Raw genomic sequence first — 23242 nt, 5'->3', positions numbered from 1 at the left:
GTAAATAAATAACTTATTAACACCCTAACAAAGTCACATATAGACACATTCAGTGGGTTTATTGTCTACAATATGCAATTGCAGGATATCTACCAGGTAATTATTGGGTAAATACCTGGTAGATGTCAGGAAAATATCTAGTAAATATCAGATAACTTGTTGGTATTTACCAGATAAATATGTAATGTAAATACTGGGTTATTACCTGTAAGTACTTGTAATTACAAGGCAATTACATTTAATTACCTGTTATTACTTAGTAAATACATTTAATAACCAGGTATTTACCTGGTAATTACCAGACTGTAAAAGGAAGGATAATATTTAGACCACAGGACAGGAAGTCGTCTTCGTCCTACAGACGACACAGAGACACTGAGGAAACAGGGGAAAACCTAAACCCAAACCCAGGATAAAGAGGTTCAGTGAATGTGGTGTTGAAGGTTTGGAGGTGGATCAGTGTGTCAGAGGAGACTCTGTAGAAGGACAGAGAGCCAGCAGGACAGTCCACATACACTGCTACTCTACCAGAGGAGGTGGAGGAGGAGGAGGAGGATGTTACTCTGTTATTGTGACAGACAGAATAACCAACATTAGAGCAGAACAGATTCCAGGACTGATCATTACATCCAAACCAACAGTCCTCACGTTTTCCTTTCCTTCTGATTCCTCTGTAACTCACTGCTACATTAACCCATCCTTCCCACTCGACCTCCCAGTAACAGCAACCAGTCAGACTATCTCTACACAGCAGCTGACGACACCAGTCAAATCTCTCTGGATGATCAGGATATGACTGATCCTCCCACACATATGTCACCTTCCTGTTTTTCTCAGACAGTTTGAGCTCTGTGTTTACTGTGTTTGTGTCCACTGTGAGTTGACAGAAATCTGATGGAGAGAAAAAGACACAACACAGCAGCAGTTTATCATCAGACACATCTGAAGGGTTTATTCTTTCTTTGTGTCCTGATGTTGTTCATTTCTATAAAGTTTAATGATGACACATGTTGTAAGTCATGTTTTAATGAATACATATCACAACTATTAACTTTGTATTTAAAGCTGTTTTGTCTTCATTAGTCAAATGTAATCCACACTTACACTTCCTCAGACCAGGTGTTAACCTGTGCTCTCCACCATGGTCCACCCTGGAGGAAGAAACACAGTCACAATGATTTTCTATCCAACATGAGTCCTAACTGCTGTTCAACATGAAGCAGAGCTCCTCAGTTTGTCAGTGTGACAGAGAAACAGGCTGAAACTCTTCAAAAAGATAATGTGATGTATAAATATTAAGAGCTAAGTCACCACTGAATTGTCCTCCCTCATAATAAAACACAATGTGAAATCTGGTCCCTTAAAATCAACAGTCTGTCCTGCATTCACACATGAACAGCTGAACAGTTTACAGACTGTTCTCAGATCAGTTTCACCATCACATTCAGTTTGTATTGTGTCATTCATGTTTGAATCTGTGTGTCCGATGAGAGGAAGTGTTGGAAGATGTACAGAGTGGAAACATCTTGACATTAATCATTCATTTTGGTTGATTTTCATTTCCAGGAGAAAATTACAGCAACACTTTTAAAGTTAGCAGACAATAACTTCAGATATATTCATATATATGTGACCTGCTCCATCAGTACGAGTCACATTGACCCAGAAACACATTTTGAGATTTTGATATGTCTGTAAAGATGAGACTCTTAGCTTCATGTCAATACCAACATTATGTTTCTACACCAAATATTCCATGAAATATGCTCGTCCAAAGTTCGACTGTTAACAAACGTTAGTTTTGAGAAAAAGGGCTTTAAAGAAAATGATACAGATTCCGCAATGTTTCACATGGATTAAAAAACGTTTATTAAGACTAGACTCCAAATGAACACAATCTTTTTGGGTCAAAGGTGATACCCCACATCTCTATGTGTAGTCTACTCATACTGTCACACATGCACGTGACCACGTGCACGTGACCTCATGCACGAGTACATACACAACACAGTACAGACCTAGAAGCCCATATAGACAAATATCCAAAACATATGGAATACAACAATGATAAAATATGAACAAATATACTGTACATATGATGTAATACAGAATATATGATGGGTATTTAAAAATAATAATAATCTAAAAATATTAATATAAAGAATATTTATAAAATATTAAATATCGAGCCACGTGCACACATGTACTTACACTTACTTACAAGTGCATATCCATACAAGTATAAATATACAGACAATGGCCCTTTTAATATAATAATACAGAATATATTTTATATTATTTCATATTTGTTTATTATTATTTCATAATTAAATTGTCCCATGCATCAAGGAAGTAGGCAGTCCTCTGGTGTTGCTGCTTCTCACACTACATCCTCTGACAGAGTCGTATGGAGCTTAACGAGATGGACCAAATGTTTTCATCTAGAAAATAAGATAGCATAAATAAAAAACCTTTTGGGCTGGCCAAATCATATTGAATAATTGATGAATGAGGCCTGATCATTTCCGTATTATTGCTTCAATATGATCAGTGCATTCACTGATCGACTGCACAGGATTCAATACAGCCCCATATTCAGAAACATAACATATTTTCCATACAGTTTATGATTCACTAGGGTGATCAAGCGTCCTCTTTTGCCCGGACATGTCCACTTTTTACGTCCTGTCCGGGGCGTCCGGCCGGGTTTTATAAATTCACGAAAATGTCCTGTGTTCACTGTTTTTCATAGGACCAGTACACATGCACGTAAATTGACCGGCGCTTTGCACACAATTTTGCGAGACGTAATTACCAAGAGGCTGCCTTGTGGGCGAGTCAGCGCCACGCACACACACAGAGAGAGAGAGAGAGAGAGAGAGAGCAGAGCAGACAGAGGGCAGATCGAACAGCGGAGCAACATTGCACGGGAAATGCCGAAGCGTAAGTGCAGCTTCACAGATGAACTGCAAAAAAAAATTTCCAACGTACCGTCCCGGTCGGGACGGGTGGGAGGCGGAGTGCACCGTGTGCAATGCTGGCACATATGTCTCAGTGTCTAATAAAGGTGCTGGAGATCTCAAAGCTCAAAGACAACTAAAGATGAAAAGTATAGATCCTTTTTATTTGTTAAGTTAGTATCTTTGTGAGACTCTTCTATTATTTATCTTATTGCAGTTATTAAGAGATATATTGTTGAAGCTAGATTTTCTAACAGAAGAGTTCATATTTAGAACATTATTTCATATTATTTATTCATTTATTTGAAAAGAGTCTACGAGAGCTATCATTTTGTTACAAGTTTTTTTACAGATTTCATTTTATTTTATTACAGAAGTTAATTTTGCACCATTGAAGCATAATAAAGCATGTTCATCAACCTCCGAGAAGCCTGTCTGAATTTGTGTCTCGAGGCCGTGCCGATTGTCCTCTTTTTTGGAAATCAAAATATGGTCACCCTATGATTCACCATCTTTTAAACAATATTTTTACTATACTTTTACCATACTTTAGGCTGTTTATTTTGTTATAGCCTAAAGATCTCCTCACCTTTGTGTCTCACAGCAACCCTGTCTCCTACAAATTATGTTTGTATATTACTGTTTATTAATGAGCCTCAGTTGTGTGGTGATAAGGTAATCACTGCCTGGATTGTGTTCAGAAACAACACTTTTTTGAGTGAATGAAACACTGATTTTCCTCATTATGTTAATAAATGTAATTTATAGGAGACAGTAGACATCTGAGACACGCCCACACCTGGGCTATCGTTACACACTGCTGTTATCACACAGCATTATTAGCTGCTTTCTTAGCCTGCTCTAGTGATTTTATTAGCCCCTACTAACAGAGAAAAGGAGGATTGTGTAGAGAAAGTATAAGCACTTACCATCAGTCATCTCTTTAACTAGGTGGCGTCTTCTCACGTCTCCTCCGGTGAACTGCAGCTAGCAGGCGCCGCTGTTGTGAAGTTTGCGGCTCCACTTGTACTCCCGAACTGTCGTAGTCTCTTTAACATTGTCCTCGTTTAGATAACTACAGTCAGAGACATTGTATGCTACCATCGGGTCATCCATGAGTGCAATATCTTCCTCCTCATCTTCCCCCAACTCACTCTCTCCGGCATTATCTTGGCTAATGTTAGCCGGACCGTCCGCGTCCTAGTCGGAGGTCCCGCTGTGTGTCTCTCCTCTTGTCTCATCACCTACCGGTGCGGTGAAATAGTCCATAATTAACTCTGTCCAGTTATCATCGCATGTAGCACTTCTATCTCTGATTAAATTGAAAAGTTTTGCAATGTTCTCCTCACATTAATCCATCTAGTTAAGCCAGTGATCTTCAACACTATCTGAACCACGTCATCCAGCCTGTCTGTAAACAGCTGTGTGCCGCGAAAAACTTTCTGACAACGTTACGTTTAAAAGCTTAAAAACTATACTTATCATTTTAATTTCATATTAATGTTGACAATGTCTTAAAGCTGAGACTTTGTTTATTCAGAAAAGCATAAAACCCCAAAACAGCCCAAAATCACATTTTTCATGTTTAAACGTTTTTTTACAAGAACGGGCGGCTGCGACTTCCGACTCATTTTGATGGAGCGCGTCACATATTGTATAAGATTGCTGTTTTTTTTAATTTAACAGTTTCTGGATATGATTTGGGGTATTTTGGCTTGTCAAAGGGGTTTTGTGGATCCCTCATGAATCAGAGGATTCATGAGGTAATGAGACTGCTTCACTGTTATGATGCATTTGAGAAATAAATTTGGACTACAGTGGTAGCTGTACCTGGAACTCAAACAGTGAAGGAATACCCTCGGACCAAACAATATATATACAATAGAACAGCTTTTTTATTTTTCATAACAATCATAATAATGATGTTTTTATGTTTACTGCAAACTGTTTTTCTTTTTCACGGTTTTCTAAATTTAGTATTGAAATGAAGCAGTTTAAGTTAAAACAGCTGCATGAAATTTTATTTTCTGTCAATTGTATTGTTTGTCCTTACTGTTATGTGTGAGCTGCTACTGGATATCTTAATTTCCACAAAGGGCTGAATATAGTATGTCAATACCAGAGAGTGTCTGTCTGTCTGTCTGTCTGTCTGTCTGTCCATACCTGAGAGTGTCCAGTTTGCAGTTTGGATCCTCGAGCAGCTCCACTCCTGAGTCTCCTGGATGATTGTAGCTCAGGTCCAGCTCTCTCAGGTGGGAGGGGTTGGAGCTCAGAGCTGAGGCCAGAGAAGCGGAGCCAGACATTGTTATCAGACAGTTTGACAGCCTGGAATTAAGAAAATGTTTAATGATAATAATAATAATACATATTTTGAGCATTTTCACCCACACAAGCATCACATTTCATGGGTTGAAATTAATCAACTCTTTAACAAAGAGATAAAAACAAACCTGAGAGTATCCAGTCTGCAATTTGGACTTTTCAGTCCAACAGACAGCTTCTTCACTCCTGAATCGTGCAGGTAGTTGTTACTCAGGTCCAGGTCTCTCAGACAAGAGGACTGGGAGCTGAGGACTGAGGACAGAGCTTCACAGCTTCTCTCTGACAGGTTACAGCCAGTTACCCTTAAAAGAAATGTACACATTCATCAGCATTGGTTTAAATATGTCATGTGTTTGAAAGACATGTTTTCAATAATGCAATGACTCCTATTATAGTCTGCTATTTTTTTTTTAGCTAAGAGACATTTGTTTGTGCAGATTTGTGTTTGTGAGGCAGCTTTAACAGAGATGTACATGATTAAAATGACTGGGCTTAAACTTTAATCATTACCTGTGATTTTTTCTTTCAGTGTGCTAATGACAAAACAAAAAAAGAGACCCCCCAAAAACCATGTAGATTTGAGGAATTTGCCATTCCATCAAGCTGAAAACAAACAAACAAACAAACAAATAAAAAACCCTCAAGAGAAATGGCTCTTCAAAACCAGTCTGGCACTTTAGAATTGGTTTCATACTTACTTGAGGGTTTTTAGTTCACATAGTTCACTCTGCAGTCCAACAGACAGAAGCTTCACTCCTGAATCCTGCAAGTTGTTGTTACTCAGGTCCAGGTCTCTCAGACTAGAGGACTGGGAGCTGAGGACTGAGGACAGAGCTTCACAGCTTCTCTCTGAGAGCTTACAGCCAGTTAACCTGGAGAGGAACATAAATAAATTATTTTATTTGTCTTGTATTACTGAAAGCATGTTTCATGTTGTTCATGTATCCACTCACAGAGCTTTGTTGGAGGCTTTGACCACTGGCAGCAGCCTCAGAAGAGCCTCCTCCGAAGCAGAGTATTTCTTCAGGTCAAACACGTCCAGATCTGTTTCTGATGACAGTAGGATGAAGACCAGAGCTGACCACTGAGCAGGAGACAGTTTATCTGAGGCGAGACTTCCTGATCTCAGGAACCGTTGGATCTCCTCCACTAGAGAACGATCATTCAGTTCATTCAGACAGTGGAACAGGTTGATGCTTCTCTCTGTTGAGAGATCCTCACTGACCTTCTTCTTGATGTACTTGGCTGTTTTCTGATTGGTCTGTGAGCCACTTCCTGTCTGTGTCAGCAGACCTCGGAGGAGTCTTTGATTGGTCTCCAGAGAAAGACCCAGGAGGAAGCGGAGGAACAAGTCCAGGTGTCCATTTGGACTCTGTAAGGCCTTGTCCACAGCACTCTGGTAGAGATGTTTTGGTTTAGGTTTGTCTCTGTAGACTGTGGACAGTCGGGAGGTTGTTTGTTCTTCTGCCATGAGATTGAGTCCAGACTTGATGAAGGTCAGATGGACATGAAGAGCAGCCAGAAACTCCTGAACACTCAGATGGACGAAGCAGAACACCCTGTCCTGGTACAGTCCTCTCTCCTCTCTAAAGACCTGTGTGAACACTCCTGAGTACACTGAGGCTGCTGTCATATCGATGCCACACTCTGTCAGGTCTGAGTCATAGAAGATCAGGTTTCCTTTCTGCAGCTGATCAAAAGCCAGTTTTCCCAGAGACTCAATCATCTTCCTGTTCTCTGGACTCCAGTGTGGATCTCTCTCAGATTTCCCATGATACTTGACGTTTGTCCATTTGGACTGAACCAACAGGAAGTGGATGTACATCTCAGTCAGGGTCTTGGGCAGCTCTCCTCCCTCTCTGGTTTTCAACAGCTTCTCCAGAACTCCAGCAGAGATCCAGCAGAAGACTGGGATGTGGCACATGATGTGGAGGCTTCGTGATGTCTTGATGTGGGAGATGATTCTGCCGGCCTGCTCCTCTTCTCTGAATCTTTTCCTGAAGTACTCCTCCTTCTGAGGGTCAGTGAACCCTCTGACCTCTGTCTCCATGTCAACACAGTCAGTAGGGATCTGATTGGCTGCTGCAGGTCGTGTGGTTATCCAGAGGCGAGCAGAGGGAAGCAGTGTCCCCCTGATGAGGTTTGTCAGCAGCACATCCACTGAGGTGGACTCTGTGACATCAGTCAGGATCTCAGTGTTGTGGAAGTCCAGAGGAAGTCGACACTCATCCAGACCGTCAAAGATCAACACAACGTGGAACTCTTCAAACCTGCAGATTCCTGCTTCTTTGATTTCAGTAAAGAAGTGATGAACAAGTTCCGCCAAGCTGAACTTTTTCTCTTTCAGGACATTCAGCTCTCTGAAAGTGAATGGAAATATGAAGTGAATGTCCTGGTTGGTTTTGTCTTCAGCCCAGTCCAGAGTGAACTTCTGTGTTAAGACTGTTTTCCCAATGCCAGCCACTCCCTTTGTCAGCACTGTTCTGATTGGTTCATCTCTTCCAGGTGAGGCTTTAAAGATGTCTTCTTGTCTGATTCTTGTTTCTGGTCTGTCTGGTTTCCTGGATGATGTTTCAATCTGTCTGACCTCATGTTCATCATTGACCTCTGCAGTCCCTCCCTCTGTGATGTAGAGCTCTGTGTAGATGTCATTCAGAAGGGTCTGGTTTCCTGCTTTAGTGATTCCCTCAAACACAGACTGGAACTTCTTCTGGAGGTTAGACTTATGTTTACGACGCCACACTGGTACAACAGTTCCTGAATAGATGAGAAATTCAATTGTTAAGTTGATGCTACAATAAATCTCAAAATTGTAAACTGTAGGACATCAAGATCATATTTAATTTCCTCCTCCATTAAATCTCTTGAGCAAATCAGAACAGATTGTTTTCAACTCAGAATTATTCATAGATCTGATAGAAACTAGTTCATCATATTAACATTAGAATTTGAAAATGTAATCTCCTCCCATGTTTCCTCCATTCCCTCTTTCTACATATTAAATCTGTTAAAATCCTCTTACTGCTCTGCAGACAGTCAGCCAGCTCCTCCTGCTTCATTCTCCTCAGAAAGTTCAGTGTGATCTTCAGAAATGCCTCTCTGCTGCTCCTCCTCTGCTTCTCATCCTCACCATCCAACACCTCCTCATCCTCCCTCTGACTCTCCAAGCATTCTAGGTAATCTGGACTCAGGACTCTCTGGATCTTCTTCAGCTCGTTCTTCACAAAACTGACAATGTGTTCCTCAAGAAGCTGGAAGAAAATAAAATGTAAACTTTAACTGATAGAATTTGACATCTGATCATCTGTGAGACAGAAAACCTGCTGGTCAGAATGCAGCATGGAGACTAGATCAGAACGTATTTAATATTTCATGTGCATGACCTCCTAGAAGTTACAATTTAAAGAAACAACATTTCAGCCAGATCAGGTTTTTTATTTACATAATTATGTTAATTAGCAAACTTATCCACTCAACAGTATTTTGTCTGTTAGCTGGCTAGCTGTGTTAGCACGAAAGCTAACATTAGTTTGCTAAAACCACTATATCACAACATTTTTCAGATTTCGGTGTAGGGATTCACTAGGTCCCAAACCTGAGCACCACTTTTGTTGGTGTCATGTTTCAAAAGTGTGTTAACATGGCTATCATTTATTAGTTATCATAAATAATTATGAATTATATTAAATACTATGATTGATGTTTGATGATGATTTTGTTTACTCTAATTCACCTCTAGATGGGGCACCACTCAGTTAAGCAGCAGTGAACTGCTCAACTTCTCCATGTTATACAAACTGAGTAGGCTGAATAAGCCACATGGATAGATATCAAGAGAGCAGACCGGGCAGGGCAGGTCCAGAGAGAAGGGCCCTTCTGGCTATAGAGCAGTGGCCTGGAGGTTCTCTAACCTCTAGACTGCCCCCATCAGGACTGTTACGGCTGTGGACTGTCTCTAAGCCTTTTTCTGGAGGACAGGTGTGTTCTCCTCTCTCTGTGTGTTTCAGGTCCTGCCACGCCCCTCTCTGCATACCTGGTTCACTCACACCTGAGTGTGATCTGCTCGTCAGGAGAGCTGTTATCTACCTCCAGATCCACTGATCTCCCTTCTCTCTTGCCACTGATCTGCTCTGGTTGACTGCATATAGTTTGTGTTGTAGCTGCTCTGTGTTTTGTCTCACAGCTACATATAGAGTCAACTTGTTAGAGCGTCTGGAAGCCTGGTAGGGGTTCTCTGCCATTTCTGTTAACCTGTTTTCTCCTTTTTTTGCTTATTTAGGGAGCTTAGCATTGTCTGTTTTGTTTGGTAGGTTTAGCTGAATCTTATTTTCCAGATAGTGATTGACTTTTGTTTCTTATTTTGGCCTTGGAGACCCTGAAGATTTAGCTGCTTCCCTTTTCTGTGCTACTTAGTTGGTTTATCTCTGTTTATTCCATTTGCCTGTTAATGAATATTGTAATTGTTCAACTTTGAGTCCATGCAGCCATTTTTCTGCATAGTTTTATGTTTAACAAATATGTTACTTCCTGTGACCCCTAGACCTCAAACTAAGGTCGACCCTACTTTGTGCGTCATAATAAGAGAGGCTGAATAAAAGAGGGGTAACAATGAGTCTCAGTTTCATAACCTGGGGACCCCTGTTTTGCCTGAGGTCCTCAAACATAGGTGTGAAACTGTGAGGGACCCTTGGGGGCTGAGGTTAGTGGTTGGTGGCTGTCTCCTTTGTTGGAGATTCAGCTGCCATTGTCAGTCTTAAAAAATGAAAACTGCTGTTGCATTTTACATTCCAATCCAATCAGAGTCCAATATGCACAAATGAACAAAATCCATTCGTGGTACCTGTGGTTCTAACATCAGAAGAGAGTTCTTTGGGCATTATGAGTGGACAGCAGTGTAATTGTGAAAACAGTTTAGTAACATATACATGTAATTAGTAGGAAATGAATTAGGTTGTTGCATTTATACATTTACGCACCATAAATATGGAGTCCAGCTGTGTTTGACCCCGCCGAGCAGAATGATCAACAGTAACCTCTGATCTGTGCTGCTGAGCTCTGTGGAGAAAATATGATTGTGAACATGTAATGACACACAGTGTTAACTGTACTGTGGTCTAGTGGATCCTTTAGAAACACAGCTCACATCCTCCTTACAATTCTCTTCTGGAAACATACTGTTCAGATATATTACATTAAGCAATTTATACAAAATGTCATTTACTTGGTGAAATGCTTTTCTTGTATCTTGGTATAAAACTTTTTGAAGTGCTCTGTTTCCATGGACACAGAGCTAGGTGCACGGTAGATTGGTCTCATGATAGAAACACAAACACGGATACAAGTTCAGGAGAGAAAACTGAAAATTATGTTTGCAATGTTTTAAAAGAAAATAACAAAAATAACCTTAACATACCGAAAAAATAATTCTTACCTTTGGACATCACACTCGTAAGTCTCCCTTATAAGTTAACACAAAGTGCTTCGATGCATCATTCATTCATTGTCCTTATATATTTCCTGATGGCACCGATATCCTATTGGACCCAAATGTAACTCCACATCCCTGACTTATGTGTTGTCTTCTGACTAGATCTTTGCTTCCTAAATTAAACTGTAACATAACAAAATGTATGACCTTTGATGATCAGTCTGGTGTTCATCTTTGAAGAAAAGTGGTTGCAACATAGACGTGTCACTCTTGAAGGACACACAGCTGGGTCCAGGTTCAGGTTCAGGAGAGTCTGGTCTGTTGAACACAAACACATACAGAGCTTTGAGTGTGAATAATGATGGTGGAGTGATTTGAGTGCTGAAGAGTCCTGGACAGTTCGAGATCCTCATCTCACCTCTGAGCTTTGGTCTGGCTGTCATGTTCCCCACACACAGTGGTTTTAGAGGGACGGACTCCCTCCTCTCTGTCCTCACACTTCAACAAATCAGTCATCTGGGCAGTTGACCAAGAACTACATTCCTCAATAGAGTATAGCCAGCTCCATGCAGCTTGTGAGTGGAAGATGCTAGCAGATATTGGAAACCTTGTATTAACTCAAGAAATTACCACCACTACTCTAAGACCAGACCTCGTATTCTGGTCCTTATCTATTAGGAAGGTCTTTATTGTGGAACTCACTGTACCTTGGGAGGACTCAGTAGATGAGACATGTGAAAGTAAAACACCTAAGCTATGCTGAGCTAGCCGCTGAAGTACAGCAATGAGGCTGGAATGCTGAAGTCCACCCTGTGGAAGTAGGGTGCAGAGGGTTCGTAGCGATATCTACCACCAGGTTGCTTAAGGACCTGGGAGTCAAAGGCCAGAGCTTGTACCTGGCCATCAAAGCTGCATGGCGGGCAGCTGAGAGAAGCAACCAATGGCTCTGGCTGAAGCGAAAAGACTCCTGCTGGGCCCCCATGTAGCAGACCAGGATGACACAGAAGGGGCTGCTTCTGGGATGCCTTAAGTCACCATTGAACCTTCTGGAGGTGTTGTGGGCTTAAATCAATGAAACGCTGATGAACGAGGTTGCCCACTTGAAAAAACCTCTCCGTGTCATGATTTAAACTATGGAAAATAACTAATTTATCACTCCAGTTTGAATGTGTATTCACAGATATACATTTTCAAAACAACATCCAGCTCTTTGTGGATTTGAACCTTGCTTTGATTTTTGTATCAACATCTGCAAAATGAGACTTAAAGTATAGATTTGACCTGTATGCATAAAAGAAAAATGAAACATAATCTCAGGACGGACAAATAATAATAGACACCAACACTCTATATTCTTACCTTTGATCAGCAGAGGGGGGTTCACCTTTGAAGACAATAGGTTCATCCATAGAGCTGTCACTCTTGATGGACACACAGCTGGGTCCAGGTTCAGGTCCAGGAGAAACTGGTCTGTTAAACACAACACGTGCTGTCCATTTAATGTTGCACAAGAGTGGATGATACCAACCTCTTCTATGCAAAATTATTATTAATTTAATTTTTAACCAGAGATCCAAAAGAATAGATTAGTTATTTTTATGAGGCTTGTTAGTTAAATCAGTTTAACTAACAAGTTCTCTGTTTTACAGAGTGGTTTACCATCTAGAGTTGTTGTCAGGTCTGGCTCAAATTAGGACTCAGATGCAGAGCAGGTGAACTGATAGTCTCTTTATTTTCAAAGAAGGCAGCAAGAGTAATCCACACAAGGTGAAAACAAACAGGCTATGAAACACCTGAAGCTGAGCTAGAAAATAAAAACAAAGAAAAACCATTCAGAGGGAGGAAAAACACTATGAACAATCTATGCTAATGAATAAAACTAAAAGGTCCTAATTCGAGTTACGGGGCTTGATGTCTAATCTACGAAGGGGATAAACTAGTAAGTAAAAGGTTAAACAAACAAAAGGCGCTCCAAAAGGGAGGATCCAAACCTGTTAGCGAAAACAAAGGAATCTACAAAACTCTACAATGAACTGGGAAATAGACTAAAGGGCGGGAATAAAAATGAACACAAAATCACTCCAAAAAGGAGGGAAACAAAATGGCTGACAAGAGAAACTATGAAACTAAATCCTAGCGCTAAGCTGACAAACTACAAAGAAAAATAAATTGCGAGGAATACTCAAAAAATTGAAGCAAGGAAATCTGAGGCTGTGGCATGAACGAGAAAAACGGGCTGGTATGGTGACAAGGTCAAACATACTGGCACAAGACACCCATACGGGGAAGGGCAAGTGACCTGAAACTAGAGGAGAGTTACTATTTCAAAGTAAAACAGGAAATGACAAGACCAAATCATCAAAAAAAAAAAAAAACACCACATCACCGCAGTGTGACAGTTGTCTCTTTTAGGAAACAAACTCAAATTATGTAGAATAAATCACTATTTTTGATCATTATTAATAATTTCCAATAGCTATCTCAGCGCAGTTTGAGGCACAATAAACCCCAAAAGAACAACAATGAAATGAAGTGAAATGTTAAAATCTTAATCAAGACTTCTTCACTTTATTGTAATTTATTTTGTGTACTGAGATTTGTGAATATGCTTCCTGATTTCAAACTATAGAAACTAATTAAGTTATCACTCCAGTTTCAATGTGTAAAACAGCATCCATCCATTTGAACCTTGTTTTGATTTTTGTATCTGCACCTGCAAAATGAGGGTTAAAAACAGTAGAGATTTGGAAGGTATGCAAGAAGTTTAACAAAAAACAAATCAAACCTCAGAGATGAATAAGACAAATAATAACAGACACAAACACGTTATATTCTTACCTTTGATCAGCAGAGGGGTGTCCATCTTTGAAGTCAACATATTTACCCATAGAATGGTCACTCTTCATAGAAACACAGCTAGCTCCAGGTCCAGGGGAGTCTGGTCTGTTCAACACAAACATAGACAGAGCTTTGAGTGTGAATTAATGATTTGAGTGCTGTAGAGTCCTGGACAGTTAGAGATCCTCATCTCACCTCTGAGCTTTGGTCTGGCTGTCATGTTCCCCACACAGAGTGGTTTTAGAGGGACGGACTCCCTCCTCTCTGTCCTCAAACTGATCCATAGCAGAGTCCACACCTTCACACAAACACAACAACATGCGCAGTCATTACAATTAGCTGCTCCTCACAGGACACTAGTTCTATTTACTGTCAATACCAAGACACAGGAACAATGTTGGAGGTCTGAACTAGAGTTGTTCCAATTCCGATACCAGTATCAGAATTGGCTCCGATACTGCCGAAAATACTGGGCATCGGAATCTGCGAGTACTGGAGTCCAGGCACCGATCCGATACCACGTAATTTATTAAATGAGCTCTTAAAACAGTGGCGCTGTGCTGCAACCTGCAGCTGCTGTTGTAGAGGGATGAGGAGGAATAGATTACGTAATACAGACACAACAGACACACACGTGTGTCAGAGCAGGTTGATGGAGGCTTGGAGCTAAGCTAAGTAGCACTATCATGTCGGCGGTGTATTTCTCACTGTAATCTCCCACCAACATGAGGCAGATGGCACTACGGAAAGGGGGGATATTTCCCCTTTCATCACTTTGAATCCCCCCAGATTCAAAGTGATCCCGATCCGCCCCCCCCACTTTCAGTGACAAAAATCGTTGGTAGATTAATGTTCCGTTAGTTAGACTATTTACATTGCAGTACACATAGAAAGTCAGGTGGCTAATGGTGCGTACAAGGTCTACACGACTGTCAGAATTTTCGACGTTGTTCCGAGCTCCAAGTTTCGACTTTCAAGTTCTGACTTTGAGTGTTAGACCCGCCTTCAAAATAAAAGCAAACTTGTAGCTTTATAAATGAGAGCACATGGATGTGTTAGCAGAGTCTAACACAGAATTTACAAGAAGACTATCAAAATAAGATGCCTTAAATAAAACATAGAAGAACCCGTATTCTCCTTTACAATAATTCTCTAAATATGCAATGATTCAGATGGAATAGTGGCATTAGAATGTGTGAGAGGCACCAAATTTAGGCTTTTAGGGCAAAAATGTTCCCCCAGATTTATTTATTTAAGTTGCTGTTGCACTACTGTTTTGTATACCGTTTTATTTAAAAATATATGTAAAAATAAATGGCTTGAATTTGCTCTATTTATTCATGTTTTATAAAGGGTTTAATCTGAGCCAGGCCTTACCACAATGATAATCATATCACAGTCATGCAGGTGTAGGATAATATTTTTTTTATAACATACTGGTATCGGATCGGTACTCGGTATCAGCCGATACCCACAGCACAAGTATCGGAATCGGTATCGGGAGGGAAAAAATGGTATCAGAACATCTCTGACAGTCTGAACAGGATGTGATAACCCCAAAATGTGTCACAAAGCCCCCAGATTCCCCCATAAATACAGTTTGTTGACCACTAAAAACATCAGATATATTAGATGTATTACATTGTGTTGATTTATTACAGTGCACCCCAAATGTTACAAGTTGGACTTGTATTTTATTTTACATTGTCAAAATGTGTCCTGTCCAATCAATGTGTTGTTGACTATTACTTTTACTATTACTATTGCAAAAATGTGTTAATAAGATTATTTTATTTTCATGTTGTTCCCCTTGAAAAGGAAACTACAGCTTATACAGGACACAAATGCATTAATTGTAATACTGCATCCACAAATGTATTGTTTGCAATAATTAAAAATAATTGTTATGATGTAAAACCCCAAACTTTTGTAACATCCTGAAGAAAAAAAAATATTTTAGGGGTTTATGGGTGCTGACAGAAAATGAAGATCTGTGTCTTTAAATCTTTAGGTAATGACAAAAGGTGAGACACAAAAGCTGAACAGAGACACAGATAAAAGATAAACTCACCTGAGCCAAGTGGATCCAAACTGTCAGACCAGTTCAGACATTCCAGACATTTTTCACTGATGATGTGAACTCAGATTACAATCAAACTGTTGAATCTACCTGAGAAACACAAACATCACTTTTAAATCTTTCTAAAACCATTGTTCTTTAACTCAGAGAGAGATTCTGCAGAATAATACATGTATATATATACTTTATAAAACAGCCAATCAGCATCAAGAAACATTCCTCCTGTGCAGTGAAACAGTGACGCAGCACGATGTGATCAAAGTGATCCTGATGATGAAACATTTACAGATTCCTCTGGTAGGATTCTCACCTGCTGAACTCACTTCAGGTCGACTTACAGACACTTTCCACCTTCATGTGTGGAGGAAACTCTGGGAGAGAAGAAGCTGCTCGTCTTCGTCTTCGTCAGTCCTGGTGTCTGTGAGCGTCTGAGCTGAGGACGCCGTCACACCCTCATAACTTCACAGTCCAAGTCTAAAAAGAAAACAACAGAGTGACGTGAAAACCAGTCTAACCAGTGGGAGATGTCAGCCGATTAAAGTGTTTTTATTTCCTTGAGATTTAATAAAGCAGCACTTTGGATCACACAAGTCTTGCATTCTTCCTCAATAATGTCTACCCCGACAATTTTAAGCACTCAACAATCAGGAAACTATAGGACACCTCTGCTTTGGGATGTAAATGATTCAATATTTTCTATCAAACTTGATAACTCGGTTCAAACTTAGTGTTCAAGGAAACTGTTTTCAAACACAAAGTCCAGCAAACATGAGACACTGGTTCCCACCAGATCAACTCTGAATGTTGGAGCTGATCCTGGAGCAGTTCCACTATAAACATTAAGTAGTTAATAAGATGATTTTATTTTCATGTTGTTCCCACATGTTGAAAAGAACTACAGCTGATACACTACAAAAATGCTTTAATTGTATTAGTGCATGGTTAAAAAAAGCGCGCTAAACTGCCCTCTAGAGTGGTGAAAACAAGAGGAAGTGCCTTATCGGCTGCCCTTTACACATGCAAAAAATGATTTGGTGCCCTCTAGGGTGCCCCTTCATATAATAAATAATGATGATCCCTCTAGCGCAAGAAAATTTGATAACGTGCCTTAATGAGTGCCCTTCTAGTGCCATTTTTCCCGTTTGGTACCTCCGTGGTTGAAAAGGCGCGCGAAAGTGCCCTCTACAGTGGTGAAAATGAAAGAAAGTGCCTTATTGGCTGCCCTTTACCAAGAAAAAACTTATTGATAGCCCTCTAGGGAGCCCCTTTATACTATTATATATTATATATAATACTACAAATTATGATGATGTGCCATCTAGAGATTCTATAGTACGGTATCACCCAACTGTGAATAATGTTATGTGAGATGTTTGCTCTCATTTAGTTCTCAAAGTGCACAAAATAGATGCATTTTACTTAAAAATGTACAAATTTTCTCCCGGGGGAGCATGCCCCCGGACCCCCCTAGATGGTTTAGTTCAATACTTTTAATTGTCAGTACCATATCATTAATTACTTTGATCTGGATCTCCTTTTAATTTAATGCTAGTATTTCATCATATATGATGCATCATAACTTTTGGCGTGCTGGTGGGGCTCCATGTTGTGCAGAATGTGCCCTTTTTATTTTTTCTTCTAACAGTCTGAGTCCGCCACTGGATAAACACACCTGAGCCAAGTGGATCCAAACTGTCAGACCAGTTCAGACATGCCCTGCATGTTTCACTGATGATCACAATCAAACTGTCGAATCTACCTGAGAAACACAAACATTACTTTTAAATCTTTATAAAACCATTGTTCTTTAACTCAGAGAGAAATTCTGCAGAACATTTCAGATACATACTTTTTAAAACAGCCAATCAGCATCAAGAAACATTCCTCCTGTGCAGTGAAACAGTGACGCAGCACGATGTGATCAAAGTGATCCTGATGATGAAACATTTACAGATTCCTCTGGTAGGATTCTCACCTGCTGAACTCACTTCAGGTCGACTTACAGACACTTTCCACCTTCATGTGTGGAGGAAACTCTGGGAGAGAAGAAGCGGCTCGTTTCTTCTTCTTTCTTGTGTCTGTGAGCGTCTGAGTTGAGGAAGTCCCACCCTCAACACTTCAGAGTGACGTGTTTCAGAGTGAGAGACATCAGGTGATGTAGTTCTACTATCTGTCCACTAGATGGTGCTGACTAACCATCTAAGGAGCTAAAGAAAGCTGTAAAGGACAAACAGTCTCACCAATGAGACAGTTTGTGTCATTTTCCAAGTTCCAACAAGTGTCCCGAATGTTATAAAAGTTTTCTCCACACTTTGTACATGTTGAAGTATTGTCTCCTGTCCTCTCCTCTCCTTGATTCTGCTGTGACCGTTGGTCTCAGCAGAATCAATCATGTCTTCAGTGTCTCTGAGGAGCAGAAAACAAGGACACAATGAGGAAACTGTGACCCTGAAAGTGATTGTTTGGTTCAGAGCGTCACCAGAAACCACCTATTATATTATATTATATTATATTATATGTATTGAAGACTTTATTTTTTTGTATTTTTAAAGGAGGTAAACTTTTTAATTGAAGATAATTTCGAAACATTTGAACATTTATTTATTTATAAGGGAGGAAACTTATTTTTAATGAATTAATTTTATTTTTATTGAAAGTTATTAATTTAGAAACATTAAGGGAAACGTTTTATATATGTATTTATATTTTGGTTTTATTTAAGGTAATTTAGAAAGAAAAGTCAAAAACTTGAGGGAAAGTTTTTATTTATTAGTTTTACTTTTGTTACTGAAGATAATTTAGAAACCTGAAGGCATAGAAATAGAGGGAAACTTTTAATTAATTTATTGTTATACATTTTTATATTGAGGATAATTAAATTAGAAACAGGAACATGATAATAATAATAATAATAATAATAATAATAATAATAATTGTGAAATGCAGCTTTTCTCTTTTTTTCAAGAAAATTAATTTAGAAACATGAACATAATAATAATGATAATAACAAGAAAAATAATAATGATAATAACTAGAACAATAATAATAATAATAATAATTATTATTATTATAACTGTGAGGTGCAGCGCTCCTCTGGGAACTGGAGCCTGGAACACACTGGGAAGCAGCAGACATATATATATGTGTGTGTGTCTCTCCCACACCATGTCAACTCTGTAGCCCTTCTAAATCAGATAAGATCATAAAGTTTTTCTAGTTTTAAAAATCTCTATTTTCTTTAGCATCCCAACAACTCTGCTTTAAAAAAATAAAAAATCACTCACTTTGACTTGTGAGTGTTGGTGTGTCATTATTAAAGAAAATAACATTTTGTCAAATTGTATTTAAAAAAGAAATTACTCTCTGGACCACAAGTTAGAAGGTTTAATAACCAAGACTTTGATCTTTTCAAATATATTTTTACAGGACAATCAAATATACAAAATAAATACATACAATTTTTTCGAAAATTAATTTATAAACATAAACATAATCAAATCGTAATAATAATAATAATAATATAATAATATAATATTTATTTATTGAAGATTATTTAGAATCATTAAGGGAAACTGGAGGAAAAGTTTATATCTTTATTTCTATATTCATAAGGGATGGAAACTTTTTATTATATATATATATATATTTTTTTTATTGAATATAATTTATTTAGAAACATGAAGGTATAGCATAGAGAGTAGAGGGAACCATTATTTTATTTATATTTACTTAATTATTGAAGATAATTTAGAATCATTAAAGGAAACTGGAGGAAAAGTTTATTTCTTTATTTCTATAATCATAATGGAAGGAAATATTTTATCTATGTCTTTATTTTTTACTTAATATAATTTATTTAAAAACATAAAGGCATAGAAACTGGAGAGAAAATGAAATTATGTCTTTAATTTATGTTTTTATGAGGGAATTATTTTATTGATGATCATTAACTTAGAAAAATAAATAATTAAAACTGGAGGGAAAGTTTATTCATTTAAGAGTAAAAAATAAAGGGAAAAACGAATAAATTATGAAATAAAACTGAAACTGAACTGTCTAAACTGTCATGTTTAAATATGCAAATGAGGTGTGAACTTAAATATATGCAAATTATCTATTTCCAGGACATAAATCTTTTTTTTTGTTGACTAATTTGATTCAAAATTTTTGACTTTTATCATTTCATTTTTCTTGATTCATCTGATACTTTTTTATGCTTGATAATAAGTATTTATTAATACAGGACTTTTATTTTGTCACGCAGTGTTGACATACTAATATTAATACCATCCTCATTTTTATTTCCCGCTCATGCGTAACAGAACATGCGCAGATCATATCCTACAGCAACCAGTTAGTGTGGAAACCATTAAGGACACAACACCGGCCTTTAATCTTTCTGTTGTCTCACGCCAGTGTTTACTTGTACTGTTTAAGGTTGAGCCGCCAGCCGTTGTGAGAAATAAAGCACGACGCGGTGCGAGCCGCAGATATAACGACCACCCGTCAACGAAGAGTTCCAGGGTGTTCACAAGGGCCGAGTTACAAATGCAATTATACATTTATTTCCTTTCTTACATACTTGTTTATATTTTTTGTAACAAAATATGTTTTTATCAAACTATGATGGCGAATTTTGAGTTTAACAGCCGCTTCGCTTCACAATTAAAGCAATCCATGTTTTACCAAGAGAGACCTATTACACAGTTTAGGCTGTTTCAGTCTACCTAAATGCAATTTAAGTACACGCCTCGGCTGATGCTTAATGAACTGTATGTCCAAGCGCATAAAATTACTCAAGAAGCATCCTTATTCATTGGACAGGTCCGCATGGCTACTCAATATTCAATTTGTACATTACAGCTGATGCGTAATGAACTGTATGTCCAAGAGCGAACTGGGAACTGGCTGTGAGCGTCGCACTTTACTATTACTATTTTTAAGTAGCTGAAATTATTTTAATTATCCCTTTCACCCTTGCTATCATTAAATATCAATTCGATATCATTTAGAGAGAGAGTGACAGAGAGAGAGAGAGAGATTTCGTTAACAAGAAAATAAAAACGGGCCTGAAAATGATAGAAATATCCTGACAGCTCTGTTGGGGCTTGGAGTTCATCTATAAGTTCTGCTTTCTTATAACCAATACCATATGAAGCTGAGACTCTGTGTAACAGCTGAACTGTTATAGGCGTACACGCGTTACACACACACACACACACACACACACACACACAGGCGTCCGCAACGTTCGCTCGTGGCACTTTTCACCCGTCACCCATGTTATCTGGTGTACTCGCAATACGCGTGTCTGTACGCCTATGTAGAATTGTACTTAACAGTCACGCGGGTCTTCATGTCACGTATTTGAGGTGTAGTTCACCCGTCACGCAGGCGTATGCGCAACAACGCGTGTACAGCGTCTGCGTGACGCCTGTTTGTCCATTGAAAGTGAATGAAATTTACACACGCACGTTAGACGTTTGATGTCACCGCATAGGCGCTGTACACACGTTTTAGTATAGTGTGCTGGCATAAAATGCCCCTCATACACACACACACACACACACACACACACACACACACTGTATTGCTATGGGCTAATCCGACAGTAGAAGAGATTGAGCTAGAAAATGAATGAAAAAAAAAAACGTAAAAAAGAGGAATAGAAACAGGCCCGAGCCAAGTCGATCCAAGCTGTGAGCAGAGAACAGGAAGTGACTCACACACTCTGTGACTGCACTGACAGAGCACACACACACACACACACACACAAACACACACACACACACACACACACACACACACACACACACACACATACACACACACACACACACACTTGAAGTGATCTCACACACCTACAGGAATGACACACAAACAATATAGTGGCACTCACAGAGCATGCACACACACGCTGTATTGCTGTAGGCTAATCTGCCAGTAAACAGTAGAAGAGATTGAGCAAGAGAAAAAAGCAGAAGGAGGAGAGTGAGCTGAGAGAGAAAAAAAAGTTTATAAACAACTGATTGTTAATTTGGCTATCTTTTCTTTATTTTACAGAGTGGTGGCCCATCCAGAGGTGACTTCAAGTAAAATGTGTCACATCATTTAATATAATTAATAATTATTTTTGATAATTATTTCTTTGCTAGCCATTCTAACATGTTTGAGCTTCTCTGGTTTTTGGCATAGTAACCACCAACATCGACCAAAATAGTTTTTATAAACCTGAAAACGAGTTAGTAATCTGTGTCACCCCGAGCTCCATTCATACAGGTTTTTTAAGCCTCTATTGGAAGATGTCTCCATTTATACACATAACTTCAGAGTATTAACAGTTAAGAGCTATAAACACACCTGAGCCAAGTGGATCCAGGCTGTCAGACCGGTCCAGACATGATCTGCATTTTTCACGGATGATCACAATCAAACTGTTGATTCTGCCTGAGGAACACAAACAACATTACTTTTACATTTTTCGAAAAAACATTGTTCAGCCAATCAGCATCAAGAAACATTCCTCCTGTGCAGTTAAACAGCAGGATGTGATCAAAGTGATCCTGATGATGAAACATTTACATTCTTGTTTTTTTAATTCCCCTACCTTTTCAAAAACAGCCTATGGACAAGTGTTGTGAATTAGCACTTGTGCTAAAACACTTAAACAATGCATCTGGTCTGTCCAATGTAATTGCTCTGTCCATATCAAATAAACACTAAATAACAATAATAATAATAATAATGATAATAATAATAATACAGACTCCTCTGGTAGGATTCTCACCTGCTGAACTCACTTCAGGTCGACTTACAGACACTTTCCACCTTCGTGTGTCGAAAAAACTCTGTGAGAGAAGAAGCTGCTCGTTTCCTCTTCCTGGTGTCTGTGAGCGTCTGAGATGAGGAAGTCAAACCCTCAACACTTCACAGTGACGTGTTTCAGAGTGAGACATCAGGTGATGTAGTTCTACTATCTGTCCACCAGATGGTGCTGACTAACCATCTAAGAAGCTAAAGAAAGATGATAAGGACAAACAGTCTCACCAATGAGACACAGTTTGAGTTTGTAAAGTCTGAAGTGTTTTGAGGTACTTGTACTTTGCTTGAGTCCTTTTAATGTAATTTTATACTTTTACTTCACTACATTTTAGACCTCATCACAGAATATTAAGTCGTGAAAATGAGCCCTACATTGAGGAAATGAAAACACAACTGACATAAATGTATCAGTAATAAAAATACAATACATTTTGGAATACATGTAAAACAATCTGAGTGGGTCCATTCTGCATCACGAGTACTTTTACTCTTTTTACTTTAAGTACATTTTGATACTTTTGTACTTTTACTTTTGTAGTTTTGACTGCAGGACTTTTACTGTATCGAGTAATTACACAGTATTGTGTTAGTACTTTTACTGCAGTAAGGGATCTAAATACTTCATCCACCACTGGTTATGCATCTCTCTGTGGTCGTTTTCTGTCTTTTCGTAGTTGTTTTGTTTCATTTTGTGATTGTTTCTGTCTTTTTGAAGTTCTATTTTGTTTGTAGTTGTTTTGCCCCTTTTTGTATCTTTTTTGTGTGTCTCTTAGTAGTTAGTTTTGTGTCACT

At 38.7% G+C, this 23242-nt stretch overlaps 1 protein-coding gene across 1 annotated transcript; it reads right to left on the bottom strand.

The window, feature by feature from the left end:
* Nucleotides 1–212: 212 nt before the first annotated feature.
* Nucleotides 213–22468, bottom strand: LOC131991077 (NLR family CARD domain-containing protein 3-like). Its single transcript, XM_059356375.1, has 18 exons — nucleotides 22416–22468; nucleotides 21989–22075; nucleotides 17478–18034; nucleotides 17301–17387; nucleotides 15939–16102; nucleotides 15620–15718; nucleotides 13744–13846; nucleotides 13549–13653; nucleotides 12070–12180; nucleotides 10918–11028; nucleotides 10259–10337; nucleotides 8305–8533; nucleotides 6236–8039; nucleotides 5981–6154; nucleotides 5411–5584; nucleotides 5124–5285; nucleotides 1105–1151; nucleotides 213–891 (listed from the first exon to the last, which is right to left on the bottom strand). Exons 7-18 carry the CDS (start codon nucleotides 13830–13832, stop codon nucleotides 356–358), a joined length of 3621 nt encoding a protein of 1206 aa, XP_059212358.1. The 5' UTR covers nucleotides 13833–13846; nucleotides 15620–15718; nucleotides 15939–16102; nucleotides 17301–17387; nucleotides 17478–18034; nucleotides 21989–22075; nucleotides 22416–22468; the 3' UTR covers nucleotides 213–355.
* Nucleotides 22469–23242: the final 774 nt, after the last annotated feature.

Source organism: Centropristis striata, chromosome 18, assembly GCF_030273125.1.
Source record: "Centropristis striata isolate RG_2023a ecotype Rhode Island chromosome 18, C.striata_1.0, whole genome shotgun sequence".
NCBI classification, from domain to species: Eukaryota; Metazoa; Chordata; class Actinopteri; order Perciformes; family Serranidae; genus Centropristis; species Centropristis striata.
The sequence above is the reverse complement of the archived record's forward strand: the minus strand, read 5'-3'. Positions and strand labels throughout refer to the sequence as shown.

Coding starts and splice junctions, on each gene's coding strand:
- LOC131991077 (XM_059356375.1), bottom strand. CDS start 13,832: ATGGATCAGTTTGAGGACAGAGAGGAGGGAGTCCGTCCCTCTAAAACC. Junction 12,181..13,548: donor CACCCCTCTGCTGATCAAAG/GTAAGAATATAA, acceptor TGTGTTTAACAG/ACCAGTTTCTCCTGGACCTG. Junction 10,338..10,917: donor CACCAGACTGATCATCAAAG/GTCATACATTTT, acceptor TTTTCTCCACAG/AGCTCAGCAGCACAGATCAG.